The sequence below is a fragment of the Neoarius graeffei genome, chromosome 25, assembly GCF_027579695.1.
Source record: "Neoarius graeffei isolate fNeoGra1 chromosome 25, fNeoGra1.pri, whole genome shotgun sequence".
NCBI lineage: Eukaryota > Metazoa > Chordata > Actinopteri > Siluriformes > Ariidae > Neoarius > Neoarius graeffei.
Genome location: NC_083593.1, coordinates 14,953,930 through 14,980,024, shown reverse-complemented (window position 1 = coordinate 14,980,024; position 26,095 = coordinate 14,953,930). Strand labels below are relative to the sequence as shown.

General features: G+C 40.6%; 1 protein-coding gene across 1 annotated transcript in view; it reads left to right on the top strand.

Annotated features, from left to right (window-relative positions):
- LOC132873815 (unconventional myosin-XVIIIb-like) overlaps positions 1 to 26,095 on the top strand; it is a 62,510-nt gene that overhangs the window by 33,229 nt on the left and 3,186 nt on the right. The window contains exons 27-40 of the mRNA XM_060909616.1: positions 749 to 873; positions 3,421 to 3,575; positions 3,786 to 3,909; positions 6,506 to 6,706; positions 7,054 to 7,164; positions 7,247 to 7,351; positions 11,967 to 12,128; positions 16,366 to 16,479; positions 16,562 to 16,678; positions 16,802 to 16,885; positions 17,093 to 17,230; positions 18,409 to 18,594; positions 23,009 to 23,142; positions 25,246 to 25,287. Coding sequence (XP_060765599.1) covers positions 749 to 873; positions 3,421 to 3,575; positions 3,786 to 3,909; positions 6,506 to 6,706; positions 7,054 to 7,164; positions 7,247 to 7,351; positions 11,967 to 12,128; positions 16,366 to 16,479; positions 16,562 to 16,678; positions 16,802 to 16,885; positions 17,093 to 17,230; positions 18,409 to 18,594; positions 23,009 to 23,142; positions 25,246 to 25,287 — 1,798 coding nt within the window. The remainder of the gene's footprint in view (positions 1 to 748; positions 874 to 3,420; positions 3,576 to 3,785; positions 3,910 to 6,505; positions 6,707 to 7,053; positions 7,165 to 7,246; positions 7,352 to 11,966; positions 12,129 to 16,365; positions 16,480 to 16,561; positions 16,679 to 16,801; positions 16,886 to 17,092; positions 17,231 to 18,408; positions 18,595 to 23,008; positions 23,143 to 25,245; positions 25,288 to 26,095) is intronic.

The following is a 26,095-nucleotide window of genomic DNA, read 5'->3' as shown; positions in this document are numbered from 1 at the left end:
TAAAATATCCTTGTACTTACCAGAATTCATTCAATTTCATCCAAATGATGCTCAACACATCAATGATGCAGCACCATGTTTTACAGTGAGCTTGCAGGCATTTCCTTGTATACAGTTGCCTTTTTTTTTTTAACTAAACATGCTGATGATGTTCATGGCCACAACTTTTATTTTGAACTAATTTGTCCACAACACAATTACAATGGTAATGCCAATGATGCTTTGCCAAGTTCAGGTACTGCATTTTGTGGACTGTTCTTGGGAAAGGCTTCTTTCAGTCCATCCTTCGAAACAGCTTATTCTAGAATAAGCTGTTCTGAATTCTGAAATTCTGAAACTTTGATATTTGTGATCTTCATTGACCCTTTAACATCTGGCGAGGCATGGAACAATACAGATGTGAGTAGGGAGTCAAACTCTTGCTGTCACCAGAGGACTGTCAACCCCCCCCCCAACCCTAGCTATGTAATAGGCGAGAGGCCAAGGACTATAGAAATGGAGATCGGCGCCACCCAGTGGCCTGGTTCGTACTTGATTGGAGACTGCCTGGGAAGACCAGGTGTTGGTACTTTGACCTAGTATATGGGAAGCATTTCTATTTGATAATTTTAAACTGAAATTATAGACATCAATGTCAGACATCAAACTGTATTCCTTTATATATTTTTTCCAAACATATATTTGATGTAGTCTGAATAAAATGTATTTTATGTGGAAATAAATGAATGATTTAAAGTGTACATTTCAGAAAGTGAACTACAGCTGCAGTTGGATTGTGCACAGACAGAAGTGGAGTTTCTACGCAGACGTTTGCATCAGACAGAGGAGCGGTTTGAAGCTGAGAAAGAGGCACGAAAACTTTTGGACACCAAGGTACTAAACTGGTATCTTCACATACTTTTGTCAACTGGGCCTTTCCTCTATATATCATATATAGTACCATTCAAAAGTTTGGACTACTCATCCTACTCGTAGGTTTTTCTGTATTTTTACTATTTTCTACATTGTAGAGCAATACTGAAGACATTACAACTATGAAATAACATATGGAACATCAATGGGATCGTGTTAAAGTGTCAAAAACCCAAACAGAATGCTTAATATTTTAGGTTCTTCAAAGTAGCCACTATTGACCTTGATGACGCTTTGCACACGAATGGTATTATCTTAACCAACTTCATGAGGCAGTCATGTGGAATGCTTTTCAGTTAACATGTGTTCCTTGTCAAAAGTTAATTAGTGAAATGTATTGCCTTCTTAATACATTTAATTTCATTAGGCAGTAAATAGTAAAGAATAAAAATAGCCCTACTTAACAACTGGAGTAATCCATATTATGTTAAGAACTGCTCAACTACGTAAAGAGAAATGATAGTCCACAATTTAAGACATGAAATGCTTTTTAATTAATAAAATAAAGAAAAAAACCATTGAACTACTTCCTCAAATCAAAAAAAAAGTTGGGATGGTATGTTGAAATTAAACCTGAAAACAATGATTTGTAAACAATCTTTGGCCTGTATATCCATCCATCCATCCATCCATCCATCCATCCATCCATTATCTGTAACCACTTATCCTATGTAGGGTTGCGGGCAAGCTGGAGCCTATCCCAACTGACTATGGGTGAGAGGCAGGGTACACCCTGGACAAGTCATCAGGTCATCACAGGGATGACACATGGAGACAAACAACCATTCACCCTCACATTCACACCTATAGTTAATTTAGAGCCTCCATTTAGCCTAACCTGCATGTCTTTGGACTGTGGGGGAAACTGGAGCACCCGGAGGAAACCCACACAAACACAGGGAGAACATGCAAACTCCACACAGAAAGGCCCTCGTTGGTCACTGGGCTTGAACCCAGGACCTTCTTGCTGTGAGGCGACAGTGCTAACCACTACACCATGGCACCCTGTATATCTTTATATGCAATAATCTTTGACCTTCAGATGTTTAGGGACTGAAGACACCAAATGATGAACCAAATTCAGGTGTTTTGTTCCATTCTTCCTGAAAACAGGTTCCAGGTCTGCAAGAGTATGGGGTTGTCGTTGTCATAGTTTTAATTTTAAAATTTGCCACACATTCTCTATTAGGTACAGAGTGGATAGGCACCCTCTTCTTCCACAGCCATGCCTTTGTAATGTGTGCAGAATATGGTTTTGCATTGTCTTGTTGAAATAACCCTGTGAAAAATGTGTTCTTGAAGGCAGTATATGTTGCCCCGAAATCTCAATGTACGTTTCTGCATTAATTCTGTCATTATAGAAGTGTAAGCTACCTTTGCCAAGGGCACTGACAAAACTCCATACCATGACAGACCCTGGATTTTTTGACTTGTTGCTAGTAATAGTCTGGATGGTCATTTTCATCTTTGTCCCAGGTCACATGGCATCCATTTCTTACAAAAAAGACCTGGAATACTGATTCATCTGACCACAATACAAGTTTCCACTGTGTCATGGTCCATCCCAGATACCTCCAAGCCCAGACAAGATGACGGCGCTTCTAGGCACAGTTAACATAAGGCTTCCTTTTTGCACAGTATTGTTTTAATTAGCATTTGTGGATGTAACTCCGTATTGTAGTGCTTGGCAAAGGTTTGCCAAAGTAACCCCGAGCACATGTGGTTATATCCGCTGTAGATGAATGGTGGCTCTTGATGCAGTGCTGTCTGAGGGATCAGAGATCACAGGTGTTCAACTTAGGCTTGCACCCTTGCCCTTTGTGCCCTGAAATTCCTCCAGATTCCTTTAATTGCTTCATGATATTATGCACTAGAGTGTGAAATATCCAAATCCCTTCCTATATTTTTAGAGGATTTTTTTTTAAATTTCAATAATTTTCTCATGCATTTGTTGACAAACTAGAGATCCTTGGCCCATTTTTGCTTCTCAAAAACTAGGTCTTTCCTGGATACTGATTTTGTCCCCAGTCATGATTTACAATCACCTGTTTCAAATCACATCATTATTGAATTGTTTTACCTCATTACTAGCCCTAAATTGCCCCCTTCACAACTTTTTTTTTTTTAAAATATATTGCAGGCTTGAAACGCTGGAATGGGTGTATATTAACAAATGAAATTAAGTTGACCAGACACATGAAATATCTTAGGTTCATACTGTCGGCAATGAAATACAAGTCAAAGTAAATTTAGAAAATCACTGCTTTTTTTTTTTTAAATGTGCATTTTCCTTACTGTCCCAACTTTTTCTGATTTGGGGATGTAGAAGGTGTGTTGAAACTTTTGACTGGTACTGTGTAGCGGTATCCCAATATACTTAGACAAAAGAATTGCATAAAGTATAAATAACATGTTAAGTCTGGGAGCAGAGGAAGTATGTATACATTTCAATGCATCAAAATTATTTTCGGGGTGCTTTAATACTGTCTTCTTATCCCTTTATCAAAGGTTTTGGAACTGCAAGCCCAGCTGGAACAGTCAAAGCGCATGGTCACTGACCTGAAGCGGCACTGTCGGCATGTGACTTCTGACCTGCAAGATGCCCGTGTTCTTATGGACAGCCTGCAGGCGCGTACTCATGACCTGGATAGGAAGCAGAGGAGGTGTGTTGATTCACTTCAGGCAAAATGTCACATTAGCATAGAAGTGATCACTGTTCATATGCATCTAAATTGAATGTCATCTTTCCTTTTTTGTGCACATCAAAATGGATGGATGTGTGTTGAGGTACATGATGGATGATATCACTATATAGATCTGTACCTGCTCATGGGTATGTGCATGCTTGTGATGTTCAAAAATGCTATTTACAGGTTTGACAGTGAGCTTACCCGGGCTTTAGAGGAAGCAGATTATGAGAGAGAGCAAAAGGACAAGGCCATCCAGGAGAGGATAGCTCTCGGGGCAGAGATCTTTTCTCTACATCGGGCTTTGAAGGTATGGACTTCAGCCATCTGAAGGGTCAGACTTAAGCCTGCTTTCTGATGCTGTAGGAAGTCAAACAAGTTCTAAATGGTTGAGAATGCAATATTTGTTGTCAAAACAAAATATTCATCCCATGGGGTTCCAGAGTTCTGAGAGTGTAGATACAGTGGATATAAAAAGTATACACACCCCGTTAAAATTATAGGTTTTTCTGATGTAAAAGAAAATGACACCACAATAAATAATTTCAAAACTTTTCCCACCTTTAATGTGACCTATAACCTGTACAGTTCAACTGAAAAACAAACAAATCTGTTTGGGAGAAAAAAATAAAAAAAACATACAATAAGCTGGTTGCATAAGTGTGCACACCCTTAAACTACTACTTTGTTGAAGCACCTTTTGATTTCATTACAGCATTCAGTCTTTTTGGGTCGGAGTCTATCAGCCTGCCACATCTAGACTTGGCAATATTTGCCCACTCTTCCTTGCAAAAGCGCTCCAAATCTGTCAGATTGCGAGGACATCTCTTGTGCACAGCCCTCTTCAGGTCACCCCTGTTTTGTCATACATCAATAACAAAACAAGAAAAGTAATAACAAGAAGGACTAGACTTCTTGGCAGTGGAGGCATCCCCTTTGAGGTCGCTGATGTTGAGTTTTACTTGTTGAATATAATTTCAGTCAAATTTTTATTAGGATAAGAAGTGAGCACCAAATAAATTCTCTCTGTTCCAGTGGTGGATTGCGTAGAGGTCAGTTGAGCCATTCTTTCAATAGTGGTATTACTGGTCATGCCATGAGTTTTTGGGGCATGCACAGTTATATACATATAACAAACCATTTTGGTCACTTTTTTGAAGGAAATATTTATTCTCATTGCAAATGCAAAGTGTTGGCACTGAAACGTTGTGGACAACGACGAGGGTACAGGGCCTTAAACACCTTTCTGAAAAGTGCAGATGACCTGAAAGTTGCCGCAACCATCAGGAGGTGGAAGGTGTCCTGGTTTGGGGGCATCAGGATTGCACTGTTGCTTTTTGCAGTTGATGTGATCCTTTTGGCTTGATAAAGCCATGACCTCCAGCATGCCCTGGGATGGTTTGCAGCTGAGTGTGAAGTGGCTGGGATGAGAATCGTCACCTCCAAATCGGGTAATTGTTGCCAAACTTCCCTGTGGTAGAGTATTGAGTCATTTCACCAAGTTTAATGTAGCTATATTAAAGCATTCCTGAAAAACAGCCTCACTTACTATTTGGCAGCTTTGCCATTGAATGTCCGAGCCTCAGGAGCTAAAAAGTCATGACATCAAATAACATGATATTAGACCAAAGATATGAAGAGTAATAACAAAAAGCATTTTTTTAAAAAATTATAGCAACTCTGGCGGCATGGTGGTGTCGTGGTTAGCACTGTCGCCTCACAGCAAGAAGGTCCTGGGCTCGAGCCCAGCGACCAGCAAGGGCTTTTCTGTGTGAAGTTTGCATGTTCTCCCCATGTCCGCGTGGGTTTCCTCCAGGTGCTCCGGTTTCCCCCACAGTCCAAAGACATGCAGGTTAGGTTAACTGGTGACTCTAAATTGACCGTAGGTGTGAATGTGAGTGTGAATGGTTGTTTGTCTCTGTGTCAGCCCTGCGATGACCTGGTGACTTGTCCAGGGTGTACCCCACCTCTCACCCATAGTCAGCTGGGATAGGCTCCAGCTTGCCTGCGACCCTGTACAGGATAAGCGGCTACAGATAATAGATGGATGGATGGATATAATGACCCTGAGTAGTAAAATGAAGTAAGTTTTTCTGGACTCCTTTTGGGTGGGATGTGAATCAGACCCCAAGTTTGGTTTAGATAGACAAGTGTGACTAAGCTATGGGTTCACATCCTGTTTGGAGGCTTTGCCATTGAATTTCATTGGCAGACAGCAGGTATATCATTTGCCCTAGCAAAATTCTTTGAATGTCGTTAAATCCATTATGGCTGATTTTAATGGCATTTGAATTGAGATGACCCAAGGATTTGGGCGGGGAGGAGGTCACAGCCCTAGGACAAACATTTCAAAAATTATAAGCAAAAATGTACTGTGAATTTTGGCCTGTTGCTGGTGCTACAGAGATGGATGACCCCAAAACTGACTTCTGGATACTTTGGACTGTCCAATAACACAGTGCCAGATTTTATCAAAATCCACCAAGGGGTTCTATGTGCTGCCATAGACTCCCATGGCAGAAAGTATAATAATAATAATAATAATAATAATAATAATAATTGAACAATTACAACACTTGCACTTTCAGTGCTTGGCCCCTAATAACATGTTTAGATCAGAATTCTGAACATATCAGAATTATTTAAATATTAAAAAATTCTAAACAACTCTTAATAGGTATTCACCCCCCAGAGTCAATACTGAGTGATGGACAAAAGTGATACTTGGGTGTCTTTTGAGTCCTTATGTGTCATTGACTAGGCATACTTTATTTAATGGTTATTGTTCTTTAATAATTAAAAATGAACAAACTAAGTGTTGTGTGAAGGACAAATGCACAATGTGTGTGTGTGTGTGTGTGTGTGTGTGTGTGTGTGTGTGTATGTGTGTGTGTGTGTGTGTGTAGGAAAGTCAGTTGGAGGTAGAACACTTGCAGCATCAAAAACAAGAGCTGTGTACTCAGATCCGAGATTTGACTGTGCCCCTGAACCTTGGCTCCGACTCAGTGCCTGAGCTGAAGAAACAACTACGTGAACTTGACAGCAGAGATAAGGAGCGTGCTCATGAGCTTGCCAATATGACAGCCAAAATTCAGCAGCAGGAACAGGTAGCATTGCTTTTCCAGCTACACCCACAGCAGAAATACACAGCCACTTTCTCTGTCTCTCTCTCTCTGATTTTCCTTCAAAGTGAAAATGGTAATTTCTCCCAAATCCACCCTCTACAATGAAAAAATAGCTGTTCACTCTCCAGCACCCCACAGTGCAAATCTGATTACAAATCCAAAAATGGCAACAGTAAGTTGTTTTATGATGTGCTGTGATGCTTAATGACATTGCTAAGCTAACAGGCTTTCAAGATGGTCAGTTGCCTGCTGATTTTTTTATGATGATGATGATGATGATATTTGTGGCACACTTGTAGGGGATGACTTGCCCTCTCCCTCCTCCCAAGGTACATCTACGCTTTGAGATGGAGATGGAGAGAATAAAGCAGATCCATCAGAAGGAGCTGGAGGACAAGGATGAAGAGCTAGAGGATGTGCAGAAGTCTTCTCAGAGACGGGTGGGGACTGATGGAGGAAGGGATGGGAGGAATAAAATGCAAGGGTATGAATTTGATATTTTGTGAATATGGGTGTTTTCAGCTCAGGCAACTAGAGATGCAGCTGGAACAAGAGTATGAAGAAAAGCAGATGGTGGTGCATGAGAAACATGACTTGGAAGGATTGATTGCAACTCTGTGTGAACAGGTAATGCAAGACCGAGGGACAGACTGACGCACATGTACACACACCAGTGATTTTGACACATAAAATTTGCTTAGAACATTTGTCCTAAAGAACAGATTTTTCTTAGGACATTTTGCAGCTAATTTCAGACAATCAACCTCCTACCGCCGTTCCTCAGTAAATAGCAGCAAAATTCTGCAAATTGATCTATTTTTCAACACATTGGTCTTTAAATCAACAAAGCTTGATGCCAGATACTACATACATTATATACTAATAATCTCTCAACTTTTGACTAGAGATAAGCAGAGATCAGCATCAGCAGAGATCAGTGTACTGTAACTAATAGACTAACTGATGAAAAACAATGATTATTAAAGATGTGCTTCTGGTTTTACTGGAATGGAATGGTTTTACTTGAAATGGATCCAAGGATTCTTTAAGTGTTTAATATTAAAAGTAGACGGCCTTTCGATTTCATAAAATCAGTGAAATTTAGTTCCCTCTGAAATTCGGTCATTGTGATGCATGTTTATTTCTGTAATATCTAAAAAAAAAAAAAAAAACAAGCCATTCTGTGGTTGGGAAGTTATTTGATTTGAGGGGATTCCCTAGCAAATAATGTGCATGAAATCGCTCGCTTCGTGCAGTCAAACAGACAGAGGAAGTCCGGTGTGTGCATGCGCAGGTTTACCTCCTCCTTCTTTTTCTTCTTCTTCTGTTGGGTTTTCCGCCATGCGGCATCCAGTGTCACATTACTGCCATCTACAGGTTTACCTTGACTGTGCACTGACAGTTCCATCATTCTGTCGCTAAATAAACAGCTGATTACACCGAGGTGCTTGCTGACCGCCGATATTTATTAGTTTGGTCCTGCGTTTCCTTTCCTTCACAACATGACGTCTTCTAGCTTTCCGTTACTGTAGTCAGTCTTTCACGTTTCATTTGTGTCCTCCGTTTTCCTCTCCTGTTTCAAATTTGTATCCCACAATGCCTTGCACGAATGAGGAAAGCCCACCATGTCATGCATGATGTACCGTAGTATCTTGAATTGCGTCATGGCGAAGCAAGAAAAAATAGCGGCGAATTGAGGGCCACGTGGCCCTAAATTAATTCATTGTTCTATTTTATAATAATAATAATAATAAAATTGGAAGTCTGTGATCCGAATTCAGTAGCTTTCGGTCCACTAAACAAAAATAATTGGGTGTCAGGGAAAATTCTTTTTATGACCTAAACTTGAAAAATCTGGAGGTCAGTCTACCTTTAAGAGTCTCCAATTTCTGGAAAAGTTGCTTTAGGCTAAAAATTTTTTGATAACGGCATGCCCTCCATAGCAAGCCAATATGTAGCTTTTAGGGCCACAATTGCAGCTTTTTCTTCATTTGTCTGAGCCTTAGCCTGGACTGTTTCCATATCCAGCTGAAGGTGAGGAGTGGCCAAAGCTGCCTGGTGATCCTTAGATTTCTGATGATCCTCCAGTGCTGACGTTCTAAAGTTCTTGTTGCCAATAGTAAATGTATTAATTTCCCCCCTTTCTTGAGGGGGAAAAAAGCTAAAGAGGCATTATTAAATTGAGCAAAATTAAAAGTACTTGTATAAACTGCACTTCATGGAATTGTCTTCATAGACTAGCCATGGATATGATTTTTGCCACTGTTGGAATGCTCTTAATTTAGGCTCAGCTGGCGCAGGATTTTTAAATTAGTGTGCTTACTCAAGCACACAGCAGCCAAAGGCTGCTAAGCACACTATTGTTCTTCTTAAGTTTACTTATTCTGCTTTATTCCGACACGTTTTTTGGATCCACTCCTCCTCCTAGGGCGTTCGAGATAGACACTGTTCCAACTCTGAGACGTCTGGCCCGAAGTGGTGTAGTGTGCTTGTATACAGCTTTTGGATCAACGTGCCCGTTTCTTGTTCTTGTCATTTTTCTTTTGTTTTTTTCCCATAGATAATGAATAGGGCTCATGAATCGAATCATCCTACTCGGACACGCTCCATCGCAGATGCACCAAACCTCATGTGATACTTCAGGCCAACTCCCCCGACACATACATGCAATCGGTTCTGACCTGCACTCATATTTTTCCTTTCTTTTTGCTCATCCCTTTTTCCTCCATAGGCTTGCATTGATTTTTGGCCCCATTGAAAATGAATGGTGTTTCAGGAGAAAAACTTTCACTCTCCATCAATTTTTTTTAATCAAGTGAACAAACTTCAAGAAACTTCACTTGATGCCTCAGGCCAAGTCCCCACACAGACCCATCCCCTCATCTGAGACCTGCACTCGTCTTTTCCTTGGTTTTCACGCATCTCTTTTTACATCCATAGGCTTCCATTGATTTTTGGCCCCATTCAAATGAATGGAGTTTTGCTCAGTAACCACCACACATCCACCAAACTTCATACGGCACCTCAGGCCAAATCACCCATCACACACATGATATCGGTTCTGACCCGCACTCGTCTTTGTCTTGCCTTTCATCCGTCCATTTTTTCTCCATTTTGCCGCTAATCAGTGGAAGCTTGACTGAGTCATTCCTCCCTTCCCCCATAGGTGATGATGCATTTGGCAAGGATCTGCTCATTTGAGACTTTGACAGCAAATCAACTTCAACTCAATGGCCACTTTATTAGGAATACTTACACGCATACACGATAGCAATTAGCATATAAGCATTCACGTGTTACCATGCTAGCTGTTAGCATGTTACCCATTACGATATCATGCCTGCTGTTAGCTCGCAAGTTGTTAGCATGTTCCACCATTAGCATGTTATCATGAGAGCTGTTAACATGTTAGGATTAGTATGGTAGCATGCAGAGTTCGCATGTTTGCTGTTAGCGAGTTCGCCTGAGCATGTTAGCATGCTAACTGTTAGCATGTTAGCTGTTAGCATGTCACGCTCAGCGTGTTAGCATGTTAAAAGTTAACATACTAGCCGTTAGCTGTTAGCATGATAGCTGTCAGCATATTAGCCTTTAAAATGTTAGAATTTTACCAAATAGCATGTTAATCATTAGCATGTTAGAATGCTAGCTGTTAGCATGTTATCTATTAGCATGTTAGCATTAACATGTTAACATGCTTGCTGTTAGTATGCTGTTAGCATGTTAGTATGCTAACTGTTAGCATGTTGGTGTTAGCATGTTGGCATTAGCATGTTGGCATGCTAGCTTTTAGCATGCTAGCATGATAGCTGTTCTGCTACATCTCAGCAAGCACACTGCATTTTCTCTGAGGAAATGCAGTCTAGTTTTTTTTTATTATTGAGTATCACTAGACTTGTCTTTCTCGTCACAATTTTGTTCTCTTCCCTTCTTGAAAAATTTCACTACTGACTGCTGTTTTGGTGTTGCTGCCTGTTTTTCAGCCATAGCATTATGCAAAATAGAGACAGGGAAAGCAAAAATCAAAAGGAAATCCAAGATGGCACCTACATAATTATAACACGCATTCCTATTGGCTTTCCTGGCCAATCAGAGAGCTTGGCAGAAATTCAAAATGGTGCCCACTTTATAATATGCCCTTCTGTTGGCTTTTTCTTCGACCAATCAGAGGTATCGACAGAACTGTGAAGAGTACATCTAAGATGGAGGCTGTTGCGGGTGTTTTTTCTTTTCTTTTTTTTCCAGTATGAAAGCTACAGCTTTCATCTGCGTTGTAATTAGCCTCTAGGTAAAGTTTAACCTTCGATAACACAAAATAATCGCACACAATTTGTAGTATTTTTTTTCTTTTATTTCATTTTGGACATTTGTCATAATTAAGGTGCTTTTCTTTAGAAAAATCTAAATCGTCTCGGACTATGTCTGAGGACCGATGCGAGTCTGAATCGCTGCACACACACACACACACACACACACACACACACACACACACACACACACACACATATCCATTTATGTTGTACCAGCCACACTTATTAAGAGGCCATGGACTCTTGGCAGTCCTATGAATGAAACAAAAGTCTAAAATATTTAATTCTAGATTCATACCTATCATACCTATTCATACATGCCTACCAGGTTAACCATAACAGTAGCAATGTCACACCAGCTTATGACTTGCACTGCCCACCCCTCCAAAACAAATCATGCACATTGTTTCGTTGGGGTTCTTTCTATGATAAGGGGTTTACAAATGCCATGTGTCAGGATTGTGGTTGTGTAGCATGAGTGAGAATAAATATAAATAAAAACCTAATACGTTTTTGTGGTCCGTTTATGTCTGTGTGATAGCACTGATAAAATGAGCAAGGTATCTTGTTGGATTTTTTTTTTTAAATCAATGTCTTCGTCAGATAATACGCTGCTTTGGAGACCTGTTTTGTGACAAAATTGGTGCGTGGTTGGTGGTTGGTGTGGGGGGTTTGGGAGAAAATACGAGTTGATCAAAGAATCTCTCCAAAACATGTAAAAGTTTAAAAAGGAAAATACAGAAGGAAACTGAAGGAGTCAAAACTAAACTAAACTAAAAATAATATTTGTCATGCTGCATGATGTTTATTGTGTTCAATAAGATATTTGACACTTCATGTTTTTGTGTCCATTGTGCCATGTATATGGAGGCCCTTTTTTTTCCCTCCCCTCTTGGTTTTTCTTCTACCTCTGTTTATCTTACTTGTTCCAGGTGGGCCACAGAGATTTTGATGTGGAGAAGCGACTCCGCCGAGACCTGAAACGTACCCATGCTCTGCTCAGTGATGCCCAGCTTATACTATCCAACATGGAGCAAACCAAGCAGTGCCAGGACCCGGGAACCAAAGAGCAGTTGGAGAGACTGCACTGTCAGGTAGGTGCCCACTGCAGTACAGCCACTTAATTCTGCTGTATAGTAGCCTCTTTTTTAGCTGTAGTGGGGGGTAATAACATCTTAGTTCACACTTGAGACTGAAAGGAGAACATGCGTAAGTTTTCGCTACTCAGGTCCTCAAATATGTTACGGGAAAATCTGGATGTCGTTAGTTGTTTGATTCAATCCTGTGCTTCAAGTAAAATACAATTTCAGGGCTCTTGGGTCTATTCTATCATACATACAATGATGATTTAAAAATAATTAAAATATATTTTAATAATAAAACTACTATACAGGTCATTTTGATAATTTTAAAAGATATAAAAAGTCTTAAAATGCAAACCATGCAGAACTCCATCCTGTGTAGATGTACTGTATACTTTTAAAGCATGCCAGAAGCACCATTTTTGGTATTTTAAATATGGAAGGGAAAAAAGAGGTGTAACAGTTGACAATGAAAGTCACACAGTTTATGCTATGCCTCTCTCTGCTTCTCCAAATATGCTGCCCTTCTTTCAGTATCAGCATCCCGATGAGCCCTGTATCTCTGCTGTTTCTCAGCTAGTGACATCTATTTCAAATTATTGAATTTTCTAAAAATGTGTTGAGGCAGAAAGGGAAAGTGTGCCCATATGAATGCATGCTGTGACATATATAGACTGATGATGATGGAGACTATGAGGTAATTTTGTTGACCGTTCAGTTTCCCTATTTTTACCCATAATTTCAGTGTTTGGCCTTTCCTGACTGACCACATGTCATTTTCTTGAACAGTTTAAGTTCAGATTTGAACATAAATCATTAAAAATGTGTAAACCATAACAATGTATGTAATGTAGTTGAAGGTCAATTTGTATATTGACATTGTGTTATAGATAAAATATTGAAAAAAAAAATGAGAGGGCACACTCCATAATGCGTTCATCATGTCTGCCACAGAGGAAGATATGTGATGCTCGCGTTTCTGACTTCCTGGTTTTTAAAATATCATTCCGACCACTAAGATCTCAATATTTTTCATCAAAACAACTACAGTTGTATTCTAAAATAGTTGTTTATTTACATGAATCAGTTTAATTAAAAAAAAGTCAGTAAAGCTATGAAAACTCGCTTCAAAGTCTCCCGTGAATCATAACATCAAAACTAGCAGATGGAAAATTTTGCTGAATACTTCATCAGAAACAGTGAGAGCAAGAGAACATCTCTATAAAAGTTATCTGATTGATATTCACGAGTAATCCAGTCGGAAACCGATCAGAAGAAAGACAGCCTGACTGCTTTGCCGTGACTCAAAAGGCACCGGCAGTTTCCTGACGTCACGCGAGCAGAGAGTGAACTCTGTTGTACCAACTTCAACCTGCCGTTACTCCCAAAGTACTGAACAGATCTTAAGAAGATAAATTTATTTGGAAAGCAGAGATAAGCTTTTTAATGATACTCTTCACGATAGAAACTATTCAAGACTTAAGCTATGACAGAGTTGGAAACTTAGATGAGCGTCTGCGTGCACAATTTTCACAGCATGGCCAGTGAGCGTCTGATCTGCCTCATATTAGTCTTAGATTATGTGGCCTGTCTGCATTCCATTTCTCTGTGTATTACCTATTAATATAAAAACAAGAACGTATTAGACTGAGTGCATTAACCTTCAAGCGACCAAGCTATTTTAGCGACTAATATGACTGGGTGGGTTCATTTATGACCCTGCTATATTCAATACATGAATCTGTATACCTAGTTTTACATACATATACCACTTCCTGTGTTCAAGGCAAATACTATAAAAATATATAAATGTAGATAGGTATGGTTTACAACAAATTTTAATGCAGAAAGAAGGTAAAGAGACACAGCAGAAGAAGAATATAACGTAATCTAGACAGTCTTTATGTCTTACTGGAACATTTACTTAATTCAACAACACTGACTGAAAATGCATCATGAAAAGAAAAGTATGAGCAAAAACGTCCATTGTAGTGTTGATGGGATCGTTGTAACATCAAAACTAGTGACTAACTAATATGCTAATACTAGCTAACATGCAGTTTCTAGTGGATATGCTAATACCAAAATTAATCCTCTCCATCAATTGACCTATTTTCATCACTTTTAGCCTTAAGTATCTGTCTCAATGCTTCTGCAGCTGTAAATCTAGCTATTCTTGGTCTGCTTGCCATGGTTCACTGCAACAAAAATACAACTTACAGATAAGTAGTTGGTAAAAGCAAAATTTGAAAAGAAATTACTGCAAGAAATACTATGCTTCTTTCCCACACAATATTTCATTACTCTTGCCATACCATTCGGCCAATCCCTGCAAAAACCTATGAACAGTTGTAGGACAAGTTAACTGACAAATTAATGGTAGGAAATATTTTTTGGATCAAATGTATAAAAACTGCACACAAAATTCTATGCCCGGGGTCATAAATGACCCCACTTGTTCGCTTTACGGTTAATATAAAACCTATCATTCATGTTACAGCTGGTGCTACTGTCTCAGCTGTGCTGTTACGCAAAAATAATGCACACTTTCTGAGCAATTAGATTTGAGAATTCAAATGTGCTGTGGTATAATATGCTTTAAATACAGTTGCAGTCAGAAGTTTATATACATGGACATGAATGTCATGGTAATATTGGGCTTTCAGTGTTTTTTCTTTCAGCCCTTCTTTTTCTGGGGAAGAATGATTACAACATACACCTTTACTAGAAACCTCCCCCCCCCCCCCCCCCACACACACACACACACAATTTTGGTGCACAATGTTTAATTTATTTTTGGGTTTTCTGAAATCAATACAGTGTCAAAAATATACATACAACACCTAATATGTGGTTAAAATATCAAGTTTTTGGCAGACTTCTGGTTGGATATTAGATCTTGGCAAAATTGGTAGAGTTCAGTTAAATTTGTGTATTTCCTGGCACGGACCTGACTTTTAAGTACAGTCCACATATTTTCGAAAGGGTTGAGGTCAGAACCTGTTTTAAGCTTAATGTTAGCCTGCTTTGTCCATTCTACAACCAGCTTTGATATGTGTTTGCGGTCATTGTCCTGTAGGAACTCGCAATTGTCTCAAAGTTTCTGGTGGTTTGAGGTTATGCTGAAGAATTGAGAGAGTCCTCCTTCATGTACTTTGTATAATTTACCAGTTCCACTGGAAGCAAAACAGCTCCAGAGCATGATACTACCACCACTATGCTTAACAGTTGGTACATTGTTCCTCTGTACCTTTGGTCATTGTGGCAAAACAACTCGATCTTTGTTTCATCTGACCATAAAAATTTCTTCCAGAAGGCTTTTTCTTTGTCCATATGGTCAGCTGCAAACTTTAGTACAGCTTGAAGGTGTTGACTTTGGAGGAGGGGCTTCTTTCTTGGAAGGCAACCTCTCAGTTCATCACGACCTAAAACTTGTTGACTGTTGACAGTGTTCCAGCAACTTCCAGTTCATGACAGGCCTGTGCCTTTGGAGTTCCTAGGTTGTTCTTGACCATCCGAACAAATTTCCTCTCTGCTGAAGGTGACGTTGTGGGACTTCTTACAGCAAAGCAGCTTGGCAATGTTGTTACACCTCCCAGTAACTTTGTAAAAAAAAAAAATTGAACTGATCTTGAATCTGTATTTGTTTAGAAATGGCTTCAAGAAACATTCCTGAGTTGTGTAAATCCACAATCCTCTTTTTCAGATCTGCACTAAGCTCCTTGTACTGTGTATCGGTCAATCCAGTGAATGCTGTCAAACACACTTTTTTTTATGTTGGCACAAAGAAGCTACCAGCTATAGTCAATTTTCATCACTAACAGGAAGTTAAGAGGCATTGGCAAGTTAAGATATTTTTTAGAACTTTCAGTACCACTGAATTAATAATTTAAGTGGGTGTATGTAAAAGTTTGACCCTGTGTTGATTTCAGAAAACTCAAAATAAATTCAAACTTGTGCAACAAATTCTTGGGGCTTTTTGTTTTCTATTAAAGATGTCTGTTATACAATCATTCTGCCACAGAAAAAGAACAGTTCAAAGAAATCACTGAAAGCCCAATATCGGCATGGCATTCATGTCCAACTGAATAAAATATACTGTAAATTCAAATAACAAATGTATATTGATTATAGTATATTTAATTTAAAAATGTTTAATTTCTTGCTAGTTTAAGTGATTTTTTTATAACTATGGGTAATATGGTTGTGTGTGTGTGTGTGTGTGTGTGTGTGTGTGTGTGTGTGTTAGCTGGAGGAGAGTGAGGCACGGCATTTAGAGGCTGAGTGTATGCGGAAAACTCTTGCCATGGAGCTGGAGAATACTCAGCTGGAGCTGGAGAGCATCTGCAAACACAAATGCCTGGTGAGAAATTGTGTAATTAATACAATCAGAGAAATTATATAAAATACCTTTCAATCAGCAGTTTTTTTTTCTTGTTTCTCAGGTGGATGAACAGTTGACACAACTGCAGTATGAGAAGGCTGACTTCCTGAAGAGGCTGGAAGAAGACCAGGAGGACCTCAATGAGCTCATGAAGAAACACAAAGCCCTTATTGCTCAGGTTTGTCTGTGTGAATACACAATGCATATGGACAGAGCTTAATGGTACATGTCTGCACTTAAAACTCTATGTATTTGAAAGTCGCGAGAAATCCAACAATTTGCTTCGGGTTGGTATCCTCAGTCTTCTAGTGACATCACTCAGATACAGGAGTTGCAAGCAGAGCTGGAAGAAGTGAAGAAGGAGAGACAAAGTCTCCAGGAGCAGGTTAGACTGGACATGATAGCAAGAAATTGATAAATACAGTATGAACACTGTCTGTTTCTGATTTGTTTTTGTGAGAATGTTGACCGACCCTAATGGAAGTGTAGTGCATTCTGGTATTTAAGGTCACTCCAGCCCATATGACGTTTACATCAAACATCTAATTTGTTTCACCTCATTTCTTTTCACCCTTGGCTTTCCACCCCTCAGCTGCAGACAAGTGCAGCGCAGTTGCAGTTCCTGGAGTCTTCCACTGTGGCCCGGAGTATTGTGAGCAAGCAGGAGGCACGTGTGTGTGACCTGGAGAACAAGCTGGAATTCCAGAGAGGCCAGGTCAAGAGATTGGAGGTCTGCACCGATAGAAAGAGCCCCTCCTCTTTTCATCAGCTTGGTAGATTGGGACTGTGTGTGACATACATTCTCAGAAGAAAAAAAAAAGGTTCCAACAAGCGCACAAAAAAGTTCTTTAGTTTGTCCCATGGGAGAGCACCTATGTACTGTGTAAATTCCAGTGAAAATAGTTACATATAGATGTCCTTTGGTAAACTAGACCCATTAACAATTCATGGGGTGGTTATGAGAGTAAGAATGCAGTGCTTTTACACTTTTTACATTTTGTTTGCTTCTTTCTTTGGCACACTTTCATCTCATCTCATCTCATCTCATCATCTCTAGCCGCTTTATCCTTCTACAGGGTCGCAGGCAAGCTGGAGCCTATCCCAGCTGACTATGGGCGAAAGGCGGGGTACACCCTGGACAAGTCGCCAGGTCATCACAGGGCTGACACATAGACACAGACAACCATTCACACTCACATTCACACCTACGGTCAATTTAGAGTCACCAGTTAACCTAACCTGCATGTCTTTGGACTGTGGGGGAAACCGGAGCACCCGGAGGAAACCCACGCGGACACGGGGAGAACATGCAAACTCCACACAGAAAGGCCCTCGCCGGCCCCGGGGCTCGAACCCAGGACCTTCTTGCTGTGAGGCGACAGCGCTAACCACTACACCACCGTGCCGCCCCTGGCACACTTTCATTTTGCTAATTAATTCAATCAGATTTTGGCAATGTTGAGAAACACTGGGGGGGCAGCACAGTGGTGTAGTGGTTAGCGCTGTTGCCTCACAGCAAGAAGGTCCGGGTTCGAGCCCCGTGGCCGATGAGGGCCTTTCTGTGCGGAGTTTGCATGTTCTCCCTGTGTCTGCATGGGTTTCCTCCAGGTGCTCCGGTTTCCCCCACAGTCCAAAGACATGCAGGTTAGGTTAACTGGTGACTCTAAATTGACCGTAGATGTGAATGGTTGTCTGTGTCTATGTGTCGGCCCTGTGATGACCTGGCGACTTGTCCAGGGTGTACCCCGCCTTTCGCCCGTAGTCAGCTGGGATAGGCTCCAGCTTGCCTGCGACCTTGTAGAACAGGATAAAGTGGCTAGAGATAATGAGATGAGATGAGAAACACTGGTCTGCATTTCTGTCTACACTGTAATTCTTTTTCTTGCTGATGTGATTGCATGTGAATAGGCTCTAGTTCTGCGTCTGAGAGACAACGTGGTGAGAATGGGTGAGGAGCTGGAGCGGTCTGCTGAGGCTGAGGCAAGAGAGAGAGAGAACTCGCATTATTACCAGCAGAGGTTGGCAGATATGAGGCTAGAGATGGAGGATCTAAGCCTCAGAGAGCAGGAGAGTAGCCGTCGGCGCATGGAGCTGGTAATCACATACACTATACATTTTGTCATCTCTGCTTAAATCTTCTCTACTTCTCTCTACGGGCAAAATGCAAGAAATGTAAATTTGTTGTCCATAATATTTGGTTGCGTGTGGTTCAGCGTGGCTCTATTTCACCCATTGTAATTGCCAGGGGTGGCGAGAATCACCTGGATACATCCTTGTATGCCTGTGCGTACATGTATGCAGGGCTAGACCTTACAATAAAATCAAGTAGACACGTATCACAATAAACACTACCTCTGTATTTTAAATTTCTTATTTCATCATACACGTCACATCAAATGTGCACAATACATAAGCATGGAACAGACTATATATGTTGCTGTGTGGTACTTACATCACCATTTTGCTAAAGGGAATGACGGGTCAGTTTTTTTTACTCTGACTACATGCAACTCGATTCCAGCTGAACTTGATGCAGAATGTGGTTGATGGGTTAGATGCACTTTAAGAATGGACATTGTGTAGTAGTATGTGTGCATGCTAGCGTAGGGAAGGCTGAAATTCTGATCTTTCACCACCTAGTCATTTTTTGATCTCAATCCCAAATGTAGTGTGTAGCAAAAGAATTAGCCTTGCCATTCCAATACTTTCTGAGGGGAATGTAGATTCTGGTTAAGAGTTGATTTAAACACAGAAGTTATACAAATATTTGTCAATATTCTCGGTTCCCCATTCTGATTATGTGTATAGTGCATGCCTTTAAGATTGCCAGATTTGAATAGAGCCTCCAAAACAAAATGGGCTAGAAAATGCTGACTGAAGAGATTATATTTTTGTTGTTGTCAAATGTAACATCAGTCAAAATAAACAACAAATGACAATTAAAAAAAATTATACGATATTAGAAATGGAAATTATTCAGGTAAACAATATGGCTTCCAAAAAATGACTTCTACCCTGATTATTCAAACCTTATAAAATACTACTTGGTTCAGTACATCATAAAATTTTGCATTTTTAAAATATTGTGCATTGACATTTAAATCATTATCTTCTCCTTCCATGTGTGCATGCATGTTGAGTTTTGTAAATGCCTGCAGGACAGAGCCCTGTGTAGGGTGCTATGTATGTGCAATTGGTGTTAAGTGATCAGTCTCATTAAATCAGTCTCATTAGTAATACCATTAATTTTGGTGCTTAATAATAAATTACCAAACAGCTAAATTATGGTATATTCCAAGTTATTATGATCACTTCCAATGCAGCAATGTATCACTTACCAAGCTACATAAAGCTACAGCCAATGGTACAATGAAGGCAATTTGGAATTCTTTGAGATTGGGTGACTTCAAGTATATAGAAGCAACACAGACACAGTTTAACAATTAATTGAATTTATTATAACAAAGATAAAAATGAGTAATAGCAGTTGAAATACATTCAAATGGTCGTCAGTGATATCTGTGGTTGTGTATATATGAGAGCGTGTGTGTGTGGCCTCGTGGCCTAAAACAAAGGACTAGCCTTGATTGCTAGCTAAGGCAAAAGAATTCTACCTCATGGTGTTAAGGAGAACAAAGGGGGTGTGTCCTGTGCGCGACTGCGCGGTATGGGAAGGAGGAGACAAAGAGGGTTTGAATGTGAGCGCAGGAAAATGAGCCATAAAGTTTGGAATAAAACAGCCCTTGGAATGTTATCTAAGGTGTGTTTGTGTGTGGGGGAGGTGACCACGTGGTGGAGACAAAAGGATTAGCCCTGTTGCTAATGAGACAAAAGAATTAGCCGTGGTAGCTAACTCCACTAGCTTATAACATTACTAAATCCACTGAAATCTTGATGAGGTCAAAATATGTGTAATAATGAAATTAAAGGTGTTAGGAAGGAATAGAGAAAGCATGCAACCTGTCTATTAACAATTGAGAGATCAAAAAAGGGAATAGAACAAGGATCAATTCAACACGCTAAGTGTCTACAGTGTGCACAATTAAACCGTTCCTGAGTTTAAATTCACACTACTTCATAAAGCTAATTCCTAAGACTAGTTCTGCCCAAAATGCCAGTCTTACTTTTCAGTATTTTGCCTCTGTGCAGGATGCAGAAATGTTCCGAAATTTCTGGAGTCCACAGGAGCACGTGAGTCGCTTCTGTGAAAGCGCAGAGGATTCTTGGTCCGATGCTTCGTCGTTCGTGAAGAAAAGTCTCTGATCAAACAATGTGCACAGTGATTTAGTCAGAAGGAATCCGGTCGCTTCTAACTTTTAATTAAACTGCTTTGGGCGGCAGTCGTAATGTTACTTATAATAAAAATAAAACCGGTTATATCTCAACCAAGAGAGAGAGCACAACTCAAGTAGTTTTACCATGGCCAATGGTAAACAAAAGCATGCTAAATATCTCTTCTTGCAAGAAAGACGTCTTTATCTTGGGTGTTCTGATCAGCAGATCTCTTTGTGCTTGTAGACGAGGCAGTCCATCGGCGAGAGAGTGCCTCTTTATGTCTGTAGACGAAGTTCACAGAGCCAAAGAGACAGAACGGAAGTTGACTCAGTAACTTATGGCTTCAGGGAGGATGTGACGTAGGTAATCCCGCCCAGGCGTGACGTAGGTCAACGCGGAAGTTGGTTGATGGGATTTGTAGTTCTTAAAGGGACTGTACCTACACCTGTGTGCTCCCATTTTCATGAGATTCAATAGTTTTGCCTTGGCTCTTAGCGACTGCGGTGGTGCAATTCACATTGAAATCGGCCCTTGTCTCACCCGAGTCTGACCTACCTCAAGAGGTGGGTCTCAAAGCGGACTCGGACAATGTGGGATCCTTTCAAACACAAACCAGTGTGGGTATAAACCTGGTTGGCCATTTGGTATGAAAAGGGTAAATGACCTTGTTGGAAGGTTTCCAGGTCATTCTCACCAGCCTTGGTGTTATATGGAGTTCATCAGGATACAGTTCATAACTAGCATTTAAAGATATAACCAGCAATTTTGGTGAAGGTTAGCGAATACATCTTGCCTCCAAATTTACATCCCCCAAGACACATGCAAATGCATTAAAATGGACAAAAATGATTGAATGGTTGTGCAAGAGGTAGAGTTTTCTAAACTGAAATATTGGTTGAATCGTGGTGGCCCATATTTGTGTTTTATTTTCCCCCCATCCTGTTTGCATAACCTGAGCCAACACAGAGACTCTGTTTTTCCTTCAAAGAAATGTTTTATTGAAGCTACTAAAATAGGAGCAGAACACCAAATATTACCAAAAAAAATGCACTGACTTAAAAATTGCTGAATCCAGAAAATACTTGAAAAATACCCCCACCACCACCAAGTGTGGTAGCTTAGCTTGGCCTAATTCTTTTGGTCCCTACTGGGACATAAGGCCACTATCCTTTGCCTCCATCTGTGCCGGTCATTGGCCACATGATGTGCCTTGCCCTACGTCAGGGCCATCTCTTTCAACTCAGATGTTACTGTCCTCCTCCATGTTGTTTTAGGTCTTCCTTGCTTCCTCTTGACAGGTGGCGGCTGTCTTAAAACTACCTTTGGGATACTCTGCTGGTCCATTCTCAGTACGTGCCCCAGCCATCTTGAGAGACGGTGCTTGATCTCCATTTTCACACTGTGATACTTTGTCTTCTTGTACAGTTCTTCATTTGAGATTTTCTCTGGCCAGAAGATACCACATATTCTTCTCAGACAATTCTTTTGGAAGACATCCAGTTTCTTCATGTCACTCTGGATCACCCTCCAGCACTCTGAACCATATAATAAGACGGACTTCACGTTGCTGTTATATAGTCTCATCTTGGTTTGTAGGCTGTACTGTTTGGACTTTTTCGATAGGTTGAAGTCTAGCAAAGGTGTTTTGAGCTTTCCCAAGACGCACATTGATGTCTCTGCTGGCTGCATTATCAGTCCTCACAAGACTACCTACTGTAGATGGGTGAATTCCTCCTGAACAATCCCATGTGGGTTGCCATGTAAAGTAACATATGCATTTGTTGTTGGATTGATGCACATGACTTCAGTCTTGGTGGTGCTGATATTCAGGCCAGTCTGTTTTGCAAAGCTGTGCAGTCTGTCTTCTCCTGAAGATGACTTGTTTTGGAGGGAGAGAACAGCAAGGTCATTAGTGAAGTTCAGATCTTCAAGTTGGGAAAATGGTCCACTGGATGCCTTTCGGTTTGTCAGCAGTGGTTTTTCGCATGATCCAGTCAATTCGAAAGAGGTTGGGGAAATTATATAGCATCGTCTTACACCAGACTCCACAGGGAAATCACTCTGTTAAAAAAACAAAACAAAATCTTTATTTAATAAACTAGTAAACAAGCTATTTTTAGGTTAACCTGGGGTGCAAGTTTAAAAAAAAAAATCATTATCTGCTTGTTTTGCATTGAATAGAAAAGTAAGTATAGAAAACTAATGGAAAATTAATTTCTTGGCCTTTTCCCAGGAAATACAAGTACAGGAGCTTAGTTCAGTGCGTCAGGCTCTACAAGCTGATCTGGAGACATCAATCAGACGTATTGCTGATCTCCAGGCTGCCCTGGAGGAGGTGGAGTCAAGTGATGAAAGTGACACAGAAAGGTATGACATTCTTAGAGTTTCTGTAGATACAGTGGAGCACCGTTATAATACAGATCGCCATTACATAAAAACCGTTGTAACACAGTCCGCTCCATCCATCCATCATCTTTAGCCGCTTATTCTGTCCTACAGATCCCAGGCAAGCTGGAGCCTATCCCAGCTGACTATGGGCAAGAGGCAGGGTACACCCTGGGCAAGTCACCAGGTCATCACAGGGCTGACACATAGACACAGACAACCATTCACACTCACATTCACACCTATGGTCAATTTAGAGTCACCAGTTAACCTAACCTTCATGTCTTTGGACCATTGGGGAAACTGGAGCACCCGGAGGAAACCCACGCGGACACGGGAAGAACATGCAAACTCCACATCGAAAGGCCCTCGCCGGCCTCTGGGCTCAAACCCAGGACCTTCTTGCTGTGAGGCGACAGTGCTAACCACTACACCACCGTGTCACCCCACAGTCAGCTCATTGCTCCCAAAATTTAAAATTAACTTCTAATTAATTTAAAATTAAAAGTAACATTCAAGAACAACAGTCTCAGACTCGGAAGAAGAGTTACTTGAAAATGTGGTAAGATGGTTTGAATGCAACAATACTTCTGTGGCAAACATCACGCATCTATGAAACGTACTTCATTTCATCTGACTCCAGGCTCACACGAGATTTCAACAAACGAAAGTTACAGACTTTTTCACTAAAACCAAGAGCTAAAATGTGCTGTGTAATGCCTGAACAATGCTTGTTGTACGAATCATTGTTCTAGTCTTTGAACACTTCTGGTCTACTTATTACATGCAGTTAATTATTACATGATTGTCCATATTCTTCTCATATTCCATATGAGAAGTAGAATATGTCCATATTCTACTGTAATTTTATAATGTCTTATCAACTTGGCGGTGCTACTACGCTGGATAGAATTATGCTTACAATTGTTCAGAGTAGGGCGGCACGGTGGTGTAGTGGTTAGCACTGTTGCCTCACAGCAAGAAGGTCCTGGGTTCGAGCCCAGTGGCCAACGGGGGCCTTTCTGTGTGGAGTTTGCATATTCTCCCCGTGTCTGCGTTGGTTTCCCCCACAGTCCAAAGACATGCCGGTTAGGCTAATTGGTGGCTTGGCTCCAGCTTGCCTGTGACCCTGTAGGACAGGATAAGTGGCTACAGATAATGGATGGATGTTCAGAGTAGGCCAAAACTTTTTTTTTTTTAATACCTTGCAATGCAGACATAGGATATCGGTATAGGCAAAAATGAGTCTTATAAAGAATACATTTATTTATCTAATATTATATAACATGGGGCGGCACGGTGGTGTAGTGGTTAGCGCTGTCGCCTCACAGCAAGAAGGTCCGGGTTCGAGCCCCGTGGCCGACGAGGGCCTTTCTGTGTGGAGTTTGCATGTTCTCCCCGTGTCCGCATGGGTTTCTTCCGGGTGCTCCGGTTTCCCCCACAGTCCAAAGACATGCAGGTTAGGTCAACTGGTGACTCTAAATTGACCGTAGGTGTGAATGTGAGTGTGAATGGTTGTCTGTGTCGGCCCTGTGATGACCTGGCAACTTGTCCAGGGTGTACCCCGCCTTTCGCCCGTAGTCAGCTGGGATAGGCTCCAGCTTGCCTGCGACCCTGTAGAAGGATAAAGCGGCTAGAGATAATGAGATGAGATGTATCCATTGCTCTAACCCAGGACAGGTGCATGTAATTAGTCTTTGAAGTGCGCGCTGTACACAAACAATTGTAGATTTTGCTGTTTCTTTGTCAGATATCGTCAGGGGACTGGTTTATCTAAAAAAAAAAAAAAGGAATAAAATAGAATTTCTGTACCGTTATAACATGGATTCACTTTTAACATGGTCAGATTCTTTGGATCCCAACGACCGTGTTATAACTGTACTCCACTATACTGTGATGGAACCATGAGTATTTCTTTATTAATAGGAAATACTGTGTAACTGATTTCATCCTTTGGTCAGCATAAGCTTACTTAATCTTAATCTCTTGTTTTGTCATGCTTTTCTCAGATGTAGAGACCCTCTTCCCTTTTACCTACCCTGGCACTGCTGACTCATTCTCTCTCTCTCTCTCTCTCTCACACAGTGTACAGACTGCTGTGGAGTCCATTTCTAGAAAGAGAGAAATGTATGTATTCCCTTGCCCTCCTGTCCACTCCCCTGTTTTGTGTGTGGGTCTGATTTAATTAACATTCATGCAGGCGGGGGTTCTCAACCTTTTCTACTTTTAAAGCCCACCTATTCATACTTGTAACAAATTGGGGCCCATTAAAAAGATCTCCAATTATTTTGGCTCATTTATTCTATTAGAATCTAAATCTATTGTAAAGTGTATTATTAGATTGCAGCATCACTCCCTAATACAGATGGGAGCCTAGGAATTAAATAAAATGCAGTAAAGACAAATGTTTTTAATTCTAGGTGTTGTATTTAAAACTGTATGGATGTGCCAGAAGCCAACATAAAACCATGCATGCATGACATTCTCAGTCTAAAGGGATTAATGATCCAAAAGTGGAGTCTGGTCCATTAACACAAGAATTTATTGCTATATGTTTGTGTACAGCAAATAAGCAAAGTTATTAAAACCAAGAAATACACTCAAAAGAAGTGGATGTAGAAACCACTCAATCCTTCCATGTTAACAAAGAAGGATTTTTTCCTCAGAGTTGGAAAATTGTCCAGCTGTGCTGCAGACTATACGAACATTCTATACAAACACACAGATGAAAACCTGGAAGAGCACGGAGGCATACAACTTTTTATACGTGGCTGGGTTAAAGGTCTAGGGATCAAGACACTAAGATAAATTCTCTCTTGTTTATGCCTGGATAAGTAGCAATTTTGGGCTTTTTGTATACGTCTTTGCGATGATTGCTAGGATGCTTCAAGTTTCAGTGTTGGGTGTAAACAAACCACAGCCATGGGATTCTCAA